The sequence below is a fragment of the Theropithecus gelada genome, chromosome 11, assembly GCF_003255815.1.
Source record: "Theropithecus gelada isolate Dixy chromosome 11, Tgel_1.0, whole genome shotgun sequence".
In the NCBI taxonomy this organism is placed as follows: Eukaryota; Metazoa; Chordata; class Mammalia; order Primates; family Cercopithecidae; genus Theropithecus; species Theropithecus gelada.
In genome coordinates this window covers 50,191,232-50,206,411 of record NC_037679.1, presented here as the reverse complement: position 1 = coordinate 50,206,411, position 15,180 = coordinate 50,191,232, and the positions used below count along the sequence as shown (strand labels likewise).

The 15,180-nt window shown below is 39.3% G+C and overlaps 1 protein-coding gene across 1 annotated transcript; it reads left to right on the top strand.

Moving 5' to 3' along the window:
- Positions 1-7,349: 7,349 nt before the first annotated feature.
- CCER1 (coiled-coil glutamate rich protein 1) lies at positions 7,350-10,354 on the top strand. The gene is made up of 2 exons (XM_025402887.1): positions 7,350-8,737; positions 8,783-10,354. The coding sequence occupies exons 1-2, from the start codon at positions 7,820-7,822 to the stop codon at positions 9,059-9,061; spliced, it is 1,197 nt and encodes a 398-aa protein (XP_025258672.1). The 5' UTR covers positions 7,350-7,819; the 3' UTR covers positions 9,062-10,354.
- Positions 10,355-15,180: the final 4,826 nt, after the last annotated feature.

Below are 15,180 nucleotides of genomic sequence, written 5' to 3'. Positions count from 1 at the left end.
GCTTCCATATGAACTTAAAAAAGGCCAACTGGTTTGGGTTTTTAATTATATTTGCTTTTTTTTTTTTTTTTTTTGAGACGGACTCTCGCTCTGTTGACAGGCTGGAGTGCAGTGGCGTGGTTTCGGCTCACTGCAACCTCTGCCTCCCGGGTTCAAGCAATTCTCCTGCCTGAGTCTCTCCAGTAGCTGGGACTACAAGTGTATGCCACCACATCCAGCTATTTTTTTTTTCTTGTATTTTTAGTAGAGACGGGGTTTCAGTATGTTGGCCAGGATAGTCTAGATCTCCTGAAGTGATCTGCATGCCTCCCAAAGTGTTGGGATTAAAGGTGTGACCCACCACACCCGGCCCTGTAATTGTTTTTTAACAATACCTAGAAGAATGTTTGAATAACCAGAAGGCAGAAATCTCAGAGACCTATCTTTAAAATTCTACCTAACACAATCTGCAAATCCTAGTAGTATAAGCAAGTGGTGATTCACCACAGATAATGACCTTCTTTCTCTACTCTTAAATCCTCCTAGAAACACATAAAAAATAGTGATGATAGCAGTCATCACTGAGAATAATAAGGAAATATTAGTAACATTTAATGAAAGCTTTTTATTATTGTATCTCTGGGATGGAATAGTTACCCTTTGATGATGTCTCTATGTGAACAAAGAAATACACAATGTCACTGACTTTTCAATTTCTGCTATGCCAGTGAGGTAGCCAAGTGGATGATTTCGTTTTGATTCATTTGTTATAGTTTAAGAAAAAGAATTGCAATGATTCTTTGAAAAATTCAGTTATTTTAAACATGTAGACATATTTTTAGACAAAACTACATTCTAATGTTACTTTTGCTTGCATTTGTGGGAAATATAAATGAAAGTAATAAGAGAGAAAGAAAAATAATTTGCTATATCTTATTGTGTATGCATTTTAATGAGGTTAAATGATTAACATTGTCAGTAGACAAACTTGTAGCTCCCAGAGTGTCCATACAGCCACAGGACAACTTTGCTCAACTCTCATTAAAAAAGAAATAAGAGCTACACAACATCACTGCTATGAAATAGAAGAAGCCACATAAGAGTACACCTTAGAGGATAGTGTCAGAACATCATTTTTAGGCCTGGTGTTTAACTTTGAAGCATATTAAATGTAGTTTTAAAGTTAATTCATGTATACACATGTTGTTATAATAGCAACCAACTAGAGGATACAAACTATATGCCAGGCATCTACTAAGGTGTTCAGCATGTATTAATTCACAATATCCTAGGAGCTGGAGACAATCACTATTCCAAGTCACAAATCAGAGAAGAGAGATTAAATAACTTGGCCTGGATCAACAGCCGACTCCTAAATCCTGTGCTATTTGACTCCATTGTTGCACCTCAAGTACCACAGACATGCCTTTTTCCAGTTTTATAAAATAAAGAAAATGGTGTACAGGCTGGACAAAGATGCAAAGATCAGCACCAGCTTTTTGTATGCAACAGTGACTTCCCACTGGTCTAGTGCCTTATTTCAAACACCATGGAGAGACCATTTCCTGAGGACAGAGTAGTCCTCCAAATACTTCAGCCTCTGGAAAATCAGCAAAAAGACGGACTGAGATACTTAGTGCCATCAGGGTAAGAGGAGACTCCCAGCAGACAGTACTGACTTATTCATTAGGTACAGTAGGCACAGTGCCCACAGCTTGCAAGAGTCTTTGGAACATGTGAAAATATTTAGTTTCTTTTAAAATAAAGAGAACGTGGTAATAATAATGTATGTGCAATAATCAGTGAAACCTGGATTATATTCTTTTCTGTAGCAATAAGTCATAAAATAGAGTTTAACTAATTTTTTATGAAGAAAGGGGTCCATGGAAGTCTTAATGAGGTCCTGCCTACAAGAACATTATTGATGATAACAGATTTCCCCCACAAATGGCATAGAATAACTTTCTGTCCTCACAGCCTACTCAGCATACAATTATTACAGAATCTGGGGGAAGAAGAGTCTTTAGCAAGAAATAAAATGAAATAAATAAAATAAAATACTGGGATAAAAAGGACAATATTATACAAATGTTATGGTGCTAGCCAACATTCTCACAGGCATTATGACTGCCTCCCAATAAGGTTGCTTTGCAGATATAGTTTTACATGAACCCTAAGACGAAGTGCTTACTATAACTCTTAAAATGTGATGATAATATTTTAGTGATGCTGCTAAATGTATCATATTTAAGTGGCCATTTCAAATACCTCACATTCTTATTTGAAAACTCTAAATTTAAAACTGACTTCTGATTAAAACATAACATATATTTTTAAGCATCAAATTGCTTTCTTTTCCTATTCAGTTGTTATATATGTTTATTTTTCTCTAAACATTACAGGTTAATTTGCCAAGAAAAAAAATGAACACTGCATCCTACTGCCCCAGAATACATTATACTTTAAAACTACTTATAAGCAAACATGACCAGGCTAACAATTCCCATCTAAGTATTTCTGAGTGTTCAGGTTTTTCAGATGTGATAACTACAACATGCTGTGTTAATCCTCTGCAAATCTTGAACTGTTATAGGATCAATAATAACTTCAAAAGGTAGTAGCAAATAATACCTACACATAGTACTACGATTTGTAAAACTGGCATTTCTTATTTCTCTGAATCTATAGAAACATTGTCTTTGTCATCACAAAGTTAACTCCCTCTTCAAAATTTGCTTAAAATGACTCGAGGATTTATAAATGGAAAAAAACCACAATGGTGTTCCCTGATGCACAACACACCTCAAAAATCTGCAAACTAACCCCAAAATCTCCCAAATTGTTAAGAGAAAGCAATATGTCCCTTTGAATCTCTATCCCACCTTTGAAAAGCTAGAAAGGCTTACTACTTTGTACTCAGACTTTGTGACCACAAGATGGCGTTGACCCTTTGGTTTTAAAATCCTGTTGCGTGGATGTCAGCAATAGGAAAAGGCAAGCCTGACAGAACATATATTTTTAAGCATCAAATTGTTTTTTCTTCTATTCAATGGCTATATATGTTTATTTTTCTCTAAATATTACAGGTTATTTGCCAAGAAAAAAATGAACACTGCATACTACTGCCGCAGAATACATTATACTTTAAAACTACTTTAAGCAAACATGCATTCTATTTTTGTATCACATAGCACTGTATTAGTGACATAGATGGATCTAAAAAATATTTGTTGAATTTAATTTATCTGACTGGATTGGGCATATCCAACTTCTCTCTGAAGAATTTTATTTACAAGTTTAATTGGCAGAGGTTTGCTTTTTCAAAGTCAATTGAAAAATGCTAAAGTATAATAAATAAAAGCACCCAATTCTACGCACAAGAATAAAAGGTAATTAATATTGCAACCTGGAATTGTTTAAAAGTTGAATTTATGATAAAACACAAAAATGAGGTGTTTACTTCTCAGTTTGTTTTGTATAGGAACTGTTGCTGACTATATTTTGAATGAGCTACTACTGCCATCAAGTGTTAGAACTCTTCATTTCAAGTCACACAAATGCACAAAAACCAACACCAAAATTGCAATATGTTTTCAACTTAAAAACGTAATGCTCTGCACAACATAAAACATAGCAGAACCTACGCCCCAACCCCTCCACACTGCGTGTCCACGGGGACCTGCGCCTTGCTTCTAACCCACAGAGGATGGCAGAGGTGATAGAAAGCCAAGGATTATGTCAAGGCAAGAATGTCAAGGCCAGGATTATGATAAACAGCCACACATTTTCACACACACACGTGTATATGTCTGTATTTACATATGCAACTTTCCATCTTGCTAGGAGAAACTATGGAGATTATCTTTGCCAGTTTGATGATGTGAGCAGCCCTGCTGAGGAAGCCCACAGTTCTTGCTGTGGGCAGTGTCTAAACTGCCCTTAGCCTCTAAGACTAGTGGGTGGCCTCAAGTCCTAAAGGTGGCCTCCAGCCAACAGACAGCTAAAAGGCAGGGCCATCAGTCTTAGAGTCACAGGGAATAAATTCTGCCAATGCCATAAATGATCTTAGGTGTGAATTTTTCTGAGTTGAGTACATCAACGAGAACTCAAACCATTCAAAACCTTAATTGCAGCCTGTAGTAGTCTGTTCTCAAGCTGCTAGTAAAGACATACCCGTAACCGCATAATTTATAAAGAAAAAGAGGTTTAATGGACTCACAGTTCTACTCAGCTGGGGAGGCCTCACACTTATGGCAGAAGGTAAAGGAGGAGCAAAATCACGTCTTACATGGCAGCAGGCAAGAGAGAATGTGAAGCAAGTGAAAGGTGTTTCCCTTAGAATACCATCAGATCTCGTGAGACTTATTCACTACCATGAGAACATTATGGGGAAACCACCCTCATGATTCAATTATCTCCCACCGGGTCCTTCCCATAACATGTGGGAATTATGGGAGTTACAATTCAAGATGAGATTTGGGTAGGGACACAGCCAAACCATATCACAGCCTGTTGAACCCCCAGACAGAGGATCCAGTAAGCTATTCCTGGACTCCTGACTCCTGAAAACCTTGAGATAATAAATGTATATTGTTTTAGGTAACCAAGGTTGTGGTCATTTGTTATGCAGCAACAGAAAACTAATACAATATTCAATAACAGGATGAATGTGTTATATTCAATATTGAATCAGAATATTTCATTTCATGGTACTGAAAGAATATGGGTCAATTAAAAATGTGTCCTTACATTGGTCAACAGGTACAAAGTTACAGGTAGGGAGAAGGAGTAAGTTTGGTGTTCTAATGCACATCAAGGTGACTACAATGAACACTAATGTCTTGTGTATTTCAAAATAGCCATGAGAGGATTTTAAATTCTCACCAAAATTAAATGACAAATACTTGAAGTAATATACTAATTAGCCTAATTTCATCATTCCATAAAGTATATATGTATGGAAACATCACATGGTTATATATATGTATACACACACACAATCATTTGTCATTAAAAAAAACTATAAAAGTGTGTCTTTAAAAATTAAATAAATGTCTGACTTTTTAACATGCTTCAGTGGTAAATTTTCTTGGACGATTTACCAGTACATTCAAAACTTGTATTATAAGTCCAATCTTTGTAAAACTAAAATCATAATCAAAATAATAAATTGCTGCTTCTCTTAAGAAAATTTGGGCAAGGCAATAACGTGTCAATGCTTTTTAGTAGGGAGAATAAATATTCTCACCATGCAAAAAGTATATAATGCCAAGGTTAGCTGTATAAAGGTCACATCAACTGATCAAAAAATGATGTCCTTAATTACCTGTAAAATGAGTTAACCATCTATTTTAAAACAAAAAGAAACTGATTGGGATTCCAATACAGCAACATGGTCCATCTGTAATGCTCTCAATTAAAACCCATTTTTGCACGACACATAGGTCCTTAGAAAAAATAAATCTGGGCTCTCACCATTCAATTTTGAGTAAGCAGAGCAGGGTCAGAATAACTGCCAAAGGTGAGTCCATATCTAGAAAGGGATACTGCAGGCTAAACATGTCAGCATTCTGTACTTTTGAGTCAAACAGGCTTGTCCTCAGCAAACCCCAGAGCAAATGAAATTAAATGAAGCCTGTGGATTCTACAGGTCTCAGGGCAAATGTTGGAGTCCTGATCCAAAACCCCCTACACTGTTCTCTATTTTCAGCCAGGAATGCATAAATGACCTTTGCTAGCTTCAGGGCTTTCACACATTCTGCTTTTCTGGCATTTAATGGAGCCTTATATAGACCGAAGTTCCCAGCGGGCAGTGTTCCATTTTGTGCAATTCCACTCAGCACAGAAAAGTAATAAAGGGATATACACTGAGACGGTTTTCTCTAGGATCAAGTATGGTAGCACTTTCCTTGACGTTTTACAAAGAAGGACAAGAAAAGGACACAAGCCAGGGTCGGGATGCCTATTTTTACATCAAGCACAAGTGTCTTTACATGTACGATATCACCTCTTTTGTAAGTCATTAAGTATTTAAATATAAGGATGACGGTTAACAGTTACTGAGTACTTACAGGGTACCTGCACTAAGTGCTTTAAGGAATTACAGTAAGTCCCTCACTTTGCATCATAGGTTCTTGGAAACTGCTACTTTTAAATGAAAAGACATATAATGAAATGTGGTTTTGTTATGGTTGTTTTGCCTCAGCAATGTTATAAGGAAATGATATTGAGCAAAACATTATTAGAGGACCTGCTATATGCATTTAACTCTTTACACAACTGTATGGAAAAGGTAGTATAATCGTGGTATGGGTAAGGAAACTGAGGCTTACAGAGATTAATAATTGGTGAGTTGAAGTTGAACCCCATTTATTTAAATTAAAACCCATATGCTTAACCACAGTGCTTTAAAGGCTTCCTGTGTACAGACTGTATGGTCAGTGAAGGGACAAAAGGAAAAACAATCTGAATATTTCTCTTTCCAAGGACAAACCTGTGGTATTCATCCTGGTAATAATAATATTTGTTTAATTGAGGTACATATGTATGGTATATTACCAATAACAAAGTACCTTCCCAAATGCATGTCATTTAGTTATCACAAGGGTCCTACTGGTGGTTTGGTAGAACATACAGCAATGCCATTAAGAATCTAACTTTAGGATCAAACAGGCTTAGGCTTAAATAGTAGCCGGAAAATGTATTAGCCCCACAACCATGGGGAAATTAACCCCTCAGTTCCCTCATCTGTGACAGGTGATAAGATACGCTTACCTCTCAGGGTAGATGACAGGATTATGTGTCAGGAAGCACATGCAATAATAAATGTTTGTGGCCTTGTTTTATGTATTATGAATTCCATTTCCTCGGAGTAAGAAGAGTTGGCACCGGCCAGAAGGTAAGAGGTTGGGCCAAGTTTTCTTTCTCCAGTAATTTTCCATTAATTTTCCATTAATACAAAAGAGGTGATATAGTACATGTAAAGACACTTGTGCTTGATGTAAAAATAGGCATCCCTACCCTGGCTTGTGTCATTTTACCCTCCAAAGGTGTAGAATGTGGGGTTTTCAAAACTCAAGTTCTCCCGCCCCCACCGGGTTCAGATGAAGGCCCATCTTCTAAACGCCTGTCTCAAGGTGACACAAAGCTTTCGGATAAACTGCCTCCAGACGTGCTTGAATTGAGCAGCACAAACCCAGCCTGAGTCCCTCTTCGCCTCCCCCAAACGCTACGTCACAAGCCCCCTGCGAATGTTCACCTAGAGCCTGGTTCCAGCCAGAACCCGGTCTTGCACACAGGGAGGACGATTTCGACCCCAATTGGCTGTTGCCCTGGGCGACCAAGAACGCGGTGGGCACGCGGGAGACCACAGCCAGTATTTAAAGGCTGCCGCTGCCCTCGCCACCCCAGTCCTGCCAGGACGGCGACAGTGAAGCACCTGGGTTGAGAGGTAGCAGCAGGTAACTGCGCAACCCCTGCCTCCCCCGGCCCCAGCCCGTGCCTCAGCAGAGCCGGGTGTGGGGGGGACCCGGGAGTGGGTCTCACTGCGTGTCGCCTGCCAACACCTTCCTCCCCCACCATCCTTACCCAGCCCCAGTCCCACCCAGCACACCTGGGCGAGACAACCCAGGTGCGAAGGACAAGCGATTACTACCGAAGAGCTCGCAAACCAGGAAGAGAGCGGCCTCCTGGAGAGAAAACGTGATCCCAGGGGTAGACACGTGGCACTGCGTGGAGAGACAGGGTGACGAGACGAGGCTCTTCTGACCGTCCTATCTGGCAAAACTTGACGACAACTTCTGGGTCGCTACCATCTAGACCTCTCAGAGCTCCCCGAACGATGACTCAGACCCTCGACACAAGGGAAGACCCTCTGAACCTGGGCGGCGGTGGCTGGGCACACTCGGCCTCCTTGAGCTCCTGGTCGTCCTGCCATCGAAGGCGCCAGGGCGCTCCAGTGTACAATAGGCCGCACCGCTATAGCCCCAAGACCGAGTATGGGCCCCCAAGGAAGCAGCCGAAGCAACAGCACGGCCCGGGCTTTTGGTTCCAACCACCCGTGTGCTTTAACTGGGGGTGCTGGGGAGGGCCCTGGCGCCCACCCCCTCCAGGATTCCGGAAGTTCCATTGCCCAGTGCAAGTGTTTCGGGTGTATGGCCTGCACCCTCTCTGCTTTTGCTGCTGCTCCTGCTGGAACGGGTCCTGGAACCCTAGCTGGGCGAGGCCCCCAGGCAGGAAGAAGCGCTGGGGCCGCAGGGGTCGCGGCCTGCGCCACCACCCTCGCCGCTCCTCCCCGCGGAGCCCGCCAGCCAATGTGAGCACGCTGCCGCGGCCAGTCAAGCTGTACGAGTGGAGAGAGCCTGGCATGCGAGCGCCGCCCAACACCACCCAATTCATCATGAACCAGATCTACGAGGACATGCGGCAGCAGGAGAAGCTGGAGCGTCAGCAGGAGGCGCTGAGGGCGCAGAACGCCCCGGTGAGCGGCCAGGCCTCCCCGGCCAGATCCTCCGGAAACGACGCGCCCCCTGGCGGCAGCGAGGAAACTTGGGGACTGCAGGAAGCTCTGTATGGCTTTGTGCAGAATCCCTCTCTAGCATTCAGTCCTAAACCAGAGGAAAACCAGTCTCTTGCCCCGTTGCTGGTGGAGGAAGAGGAGAAGAAAAATGATGATGAGGAGGAGTATGACCAGGAGGTGTGTGATGCAAAGGAGGTGAGCGAGGAGGAGGAAGAAGAGGTTGAAGATGAGGAAGAAGAGGTCGAAGATGAGGAAGAAGAGGTGGAAGATGAGGAAGAGGAAGAGGTCAAAGATGAGGAGGAGGAAGAGGTCGAAGAGGCTGAATATGTGGAGGAGGAGGAGGAGGAGGAAGACGAGGAGGTAGAAGGGGAAGAGGAGGTCCTGGAGGAGAACGAGCAGAGAGGGGAAGAATTTCATTTGCCTCTGGAAATGCCTTTATCAATCTTCGTAGAGGCTGAAGAAAAGAGAGAGAACTTTATAAGCTGCACTTTTTTAAACCCAGAGCAGATAATTCCCAAAGTGCCACAGGAATCCCTGTTCACTGCACAGGACTTTAACTGTTAGACATCAGAAAAGGGATTGAGGAAAGGGATGGAACTGATTTGAGGCTAAACTGGATTAGCAATTTATTAAAAACTGATTAAAAAGTGAGTTCCATTAATAAACAGATGTAAACACCTTCTTTGGCCATTATAAAATGCTTAAAATTTGATGCGTATGTGTATGACTATGGGTGGTGGTGGGGGAGCTTTCAAATATAATTTTACTGGAACTGATTAAAGGCCAAGTATTTTATTACTACCATTAGAATATTTTCACTTGGTGTTTTCCCCTCTAGAAAACAAAGTTGCTGTTTTTTTTAAAAATCTATAAATGTTGAAAAAGCGTTTGTTTTTGAACAAATTTATACAACTTAGCCACTTAATGAGCTTGGCATGAAGAGATAGTTTGTTACATGCATAAGAAAGCACATTCTAACGCTACTGAATGTTCACCAGTGCTCTTAACATAACTGAAGTCATTTTCAATCCCTGTATTTTTTTTCAACAATATTTTACCTCGTAGATTTTTCCACCATCAGAGTTCATTTTTGAGGGTTGTATTTTGTTAACCCCATTTGCAGTCTCTTGTGGCATCGCTTATTGATATTCCTTGTTCCACAGTGCTATGGATCTTCCTCAGAAAAACATGAAGTTGCTTCTGTGGAACTGGTTATCTGCCATGGCCTCAACAATCCATAATCCAGTCATGGAGAGGATTCCCCATGGTCAGAAGTCAACTTGCACATCTAGTTAAAGTCCAAGGTAACTGCAAACAATGGAACATAGCTTAGGTTTTGAAGCCTCTTTATTGGATAGAGTCTTTATCCTAAGTTCTGAGGAGCCATAAAAAATGTTTTGCAGAATAGATTTTTTTAGAGAAAAAGATTATTGACCTTTTGGGGGTGGAATATCTTATTTCATTTTTCAATTTGTCTTTGTTATAAAGGAGAGTAAAAGATGTGTAAGCGTGAGTCTGTGTGAGCTGGTTTCTGATGTCTAAACAGCAATTACTTATGGAGAATACATCATTCAAAATAATAGCTTTTGTTCAAACATTTTTAGGAAGTAATAATACATTTCTTCCTGGACAGTTGATAAAAGTTCCATCCATAGCATATTTCCAGAATATCCCTAGATAATGAATTTAAACATACCTTCTCAGAAATTACATCTTTTGACTTTGAACCACAAGTTAGCATTTATTTGTTGAAGAGAAGAATGTGTGGTGATGTTTTACCTGAATGTTGATTGTTACTGATATATTGCAGTTTTCAAGGTGATAAACTTAAGTTATTAAATAATAAAAAGTATTAAATAAAAGTACCTTGCCTCTCATTTCTCATTATTTAAATATCACAAATCCATGCAGCAATGCTTCAGTGGTCAAAAGGATGAATAGAAGAAAGGGGCAAAAACTTAGGAATTTTAAAATTACACCAAACATTCCAAATTGCAGTGGTGAATAACCAAAACTCTAAGAAATCTTTACTTTCTACAAGATGTAATTTCTGAATGACCTATAAAATTAAAAGTAGCCATCCCTATGTGTTTTACTGTTCTAATACATATACGCAGAGGGAAATCAAGAATCCAGCTCCTGAAGCTAGGTAATAAATCCATGCAAGTCATAACCCATAAATACTTTACTCACGACACTTAATCAAAAGGTCAAACTTAGGTATATTCTCACTGGAGAAGACTTTTTTTCATTTAGGATTGAATTTATTCACAATCCCATCTGGATATTTCTCCATTTCTTCCTGCGAAATATTTTAAATTTGAGAATTCACAACATATTAATAGCCTTCATATGCAAAAGTGTTATTCACTAGTTATTTTAAGGGACGTAAACATATGCAATGCCTCAGGAGTCTACATTCTTGCTCATGAACCATTATTCAACAAATACTGAACTACTGGAGGCCAAGCAAAATGAGTTAGATGGATTGCTCATTGCAAGTGGTCTGAAGGAAATGTACCACTATAAAAACATAGATCACTAGCGAACCCAGGAGTAAGGCTGAGGCTGTTTATTGTGGGCAGAGGGACCCCTAAGTCCAAAGGCCAAGAGCTGAGAGGAGCTTGATGCCTTTGAGGAACTGAGGATAGAAAGACCAGCATGTCTGGAAGCAACGGCCAATGACAAGTGAGAGAAGGGTGCAGAAACCATATTATCTACTCACTTTTATGCCATCCGTATCTTCTGAAATAGACACCAGCAAAACATAATGAGAGGAAAAAACTATTAGTCATTGATGATTCTCTACCTGACCTTTTTTTCCTTTTAATAATTAGCCAGATACTGTGATGCTTGCTTTACTAATCCTGACGGGTAATATGAAATAATTAACCCATGTTAGGGGTTGAAGGGATTGGTCATCCAGGAACACTCACCATTCTAACCACCCACTATCATGTAATGAGGGGGATATTAGGGTTTCCTGCTCAGCATGATTGGAGCACCACAGTTCTCAACTCCCATGGAGAGCCTCTTGCAAAATTTATTCAGTAAAACTTGATGATCCCATAGCCTTTACAGTGTATGGCTCTGAAAAACCCAGTCTTTAGTTTTAGAGGTATGTGTACACTTGAAGAGAAAATACAATTTTCCAAAATAAATTCATTATTATTAAAATCATTTCAAACTTTGTCAGGTGAACACAGTGAGGATGAAGTGCCTGTTAGGCATTTCTCTCAAGAATGGAGCTATTTTGCCAATTGTCAGAAAAATAATATTATAAATCATAAAACATGATTATAGGGCTTGGGCTTGATAAGCATCTTTGCTGTCTATTTTGAGGTTTTGTTTCTCACGTAGAGATTCTGGCATTTTCGTCTTCTAGAGACTGACAGCATTTCTTGATTTGTCTTCATTACTTTGTCTCTACAGTAACTTAGAGGAATTTTGTTTTCCATGATAATATTATCCCTCTAAAGATGCTAAGTACACTTCACATCTAGAGATCAACTCTGAACTCTGAGTATGATTTTATAAAATTTTAGAACATCCTTATATGAGGAAGACAGTATTTGTAACATATTTAGTTCCATTAAAATAAATGTAAGAGGTGAAATGACCAATCTCCTCCAGCTAACACCAAACCTACAGATCTGGGATATAAATGATACATCTCCCATAGGTGACCTTGGGTTAAGGGAGTCGATAAGACTAAAAAAAAGTCCTTGAATTGTATTTTGCTTTTAGCAGCGTAATAAAACGATACATGCAGCCATGTTTTGTATTCAATAAGGTTTATGTTAATGTAAAACAACTGAAAATTACTCAATGTTGTCAAATCACTTTGGCCTTGATTATCTATCTATTAAAATGAAAATCAGAATGTGGCTATCTTAGCTGTTTCAGTAGCTGCGTAGCAGTTTTCTTTATTTAGTTTTAGTTAATTAGTGGAATACACTCCATTGTCAAGGTCAGCTAATGGAAGAGAAGAAAAGATTTGGATGTGGCATGGGAAGGCCTGGATGTGTGTTGTCCTGCTGCCTAAGTGACCTGTTGTGGTAGCCACTTGTCTTGGGTTTCTGTTTCCTCAGTATTAGTGATTATACTTTATCACTTAGGTGTATTGTGAAGACAAAATACTCAATATTTAAGAAGAATGTGATTATACTTTATCACTTAGGTATATTGTGAAGACAAAATACTCAATATTTAAGAAGAATTGTGTTATAACTGCAAAACACTGTTGACCGTTATATGTTAAACTACATTTTATAAAGTTATCTCACATAATTTCTGAACACTAGTTGAGTCTAAATTTATTAGCAAGGCCCAGAAAATCTCATAGCAATTCTATGAGGCTGACATATCAGATATTTCAGTTGTTATTAATATCACAGAACTAAGTATGAACCAACTTGTCCTTGAAATGTAGTTTTGGCTTCTGGTAAAATAGTGTGTAAATGGACACTTCACATGGTCTACTGCCATGACATTTAAAGTGTGGTCTATGAACCAGCAGCACTGACACCCAGGTGTTAGATCCATTGCAGAAGCCTCACGGGAATTTAATGATTAAGATTATGGTTTATGCATTCAAAACTATCATTTTTTACGTGTGTGACCTCAGGATTGTTACTGAAATTTTGACATCTCAGTTTCCTCATCTATAGTACCTACCTCATGGATGAAATTAGATTGTAAAGACTAAGTGAGATGATAGTTACCAAGCACTCCAAACGGTGACATTCAATACTTCCTAGTTATAGTAAGTATTCAGTAAACGCACAAATGAGGTCATAGACATATTATTTGGTGTCTAAAAGTTATTTGTTAGTGATGCAAGCAACTGCAAATGTAAAATCTCCCAAAATAACAAAATGATTCATTACCTCTGTCCTATTTCCCCCTAGTATAACTGTAATCAGATTCATTACCTTTGAGTGGCAGATACCATTATGCAGACTATATGAGAACTAGTTAAATCTCTAGAGTTGGACTCTTTCCCAAGGTAATGTTCTCTACCCTTTATCTCCCCCTGCACCTGCCCTTGCCCCAGGTCAATGATGTTTCCTTTTACGGTTGACGTTAATGCTCTAATGGTTGGTGTTAAGAGTTACCCGTCCTGTTCCATAGAAGCAATGGATAGTTGAATGTATATTTTCAAAATCAAAATCAATGCAACTGTAATACTTGAAAAAAAAGTTCTGTCGGTTAATAGTTTATGAAAATGATATGATGACAGCGTAACACAGGAATATTTTATGTGTATGTATATCAATATATGCATTTGGTGGGAAAAAAATGCCTGAATGGGAGAAGTTGTTATAAATATTGCTTTGTTGCTTCTCGTCTATAAAGTAAAATCAAAATTTTACTTTAGAAAAATATTCATAAGAATTTATAGGTAACTTTATAGGTGCATAAAATAACTGGATATCATTCCTAATATTACTTTATTGAAGATTCTGTTTTATGCTACACTTAAAGTTAAGCTCATTGTAGATTAAGATACAGATACAGATATATGAAAATGCCAAACAATATTTAATGGCTGTAGTAAGTCCCTTATGTAGAACAGTTAAACTATCAAAATGTAGACATTAGATTTCAAAACACATTTGAATACATGTAAGGTAATTAACATACATGATCACATTTAAACATATAACTACCCTATGAACTAATGCTTTATCTCCCTTTTAATAGATAAAATACCTGAAAATCAAAAGAAATTGTTTCAGGACCCAAGTCCTCTATTTTAGTTAAAAGCTGTAGGTACACTGTGTTACTTGAACATACTGTTGTTTTATTTCAAACAACCTATCTAGAAACAAAACTTCCTTTAATAAATTTGACCTGAGTCCAAGGAGGGTAGGCACCTAGACAAGAGATACTTAAATCCCTGTTTCAATTATAATTCTTATGCTAGCACACACAAATATCAAGAGTGTGATATGCAAAGTGTAATTCACCCTTGCCAGGACACTGGGCTGGAATCAGCCATCCTAGAGTATAAGTGCTTTTTTCTTTTTGTGGTCAGGAGGAATTAGAAGAGAGTTATTTGGAGGATCAAGACACTGAAGAATATACTGCTTGAAAGGTTCTTGTATTGGTTTGAGCCCAGAAAGCCGCGCCAACAAACACCACAACACAAGGCGATGTGGAGTAACATGCTGTATTTTATTTTATTTTATTTTATTTTTATTTTTTTGAGACAGAGTCTCCCTCTTTCGCCCAGGCTGGAGTGCAGTGGCGCTATCTCAGTTCACTGCAAGCTCTGCCTCCCAGGTTCACATCATTCCCCTGCCTTAGCCTCCTGAGTAGCTGGGACTACAGGAGCCCGCCACCGTGCCTGGCTAATTTTTTGTATTTTTAGTAGAGACGGGGTTTCACCGTGTTAGCCAGGATGGTCTGGATGTCCTGACCTCGTGATCTGCCTGCCTTGGCCTCTCAAAGTGCTGGGATTACAGGCGTGAGCCACAGTGGGGCCCAACCTGCTGTTTTAATGAGCGCCTGGGTGCAGGCGGGCTGAGGCCTAAAATGGCGTCATCCCCAAGTGAGGATGGGACAGGGGGGTTTTATAGCCCTCTGTAAACAGGAAGTGTCTCAGTCTGACGTGACTGCTACTTAGTACCCAGATGTCCTCTTTCTTAATCTTCAGGGATACATGTCTTCTGGCCAGG

Excerpts from the sequence above, each read along its gene's own strand:
- CCER1 (XM_025402887.1), top strand. The coding sequence starts at position 7,820 with ATGACTCAGACCCTCGACACAAGGGAAGACCCTCTGAACCTGGGCGGC. Across the intron at positions 8,738-8,782 it reads TTGAAGATGAGGAAGAAGAG|GTCAAAGATGAGGAGGAGGA; the intron begins GTCGAAGATGAG and ends GAAGAGGAAGAG.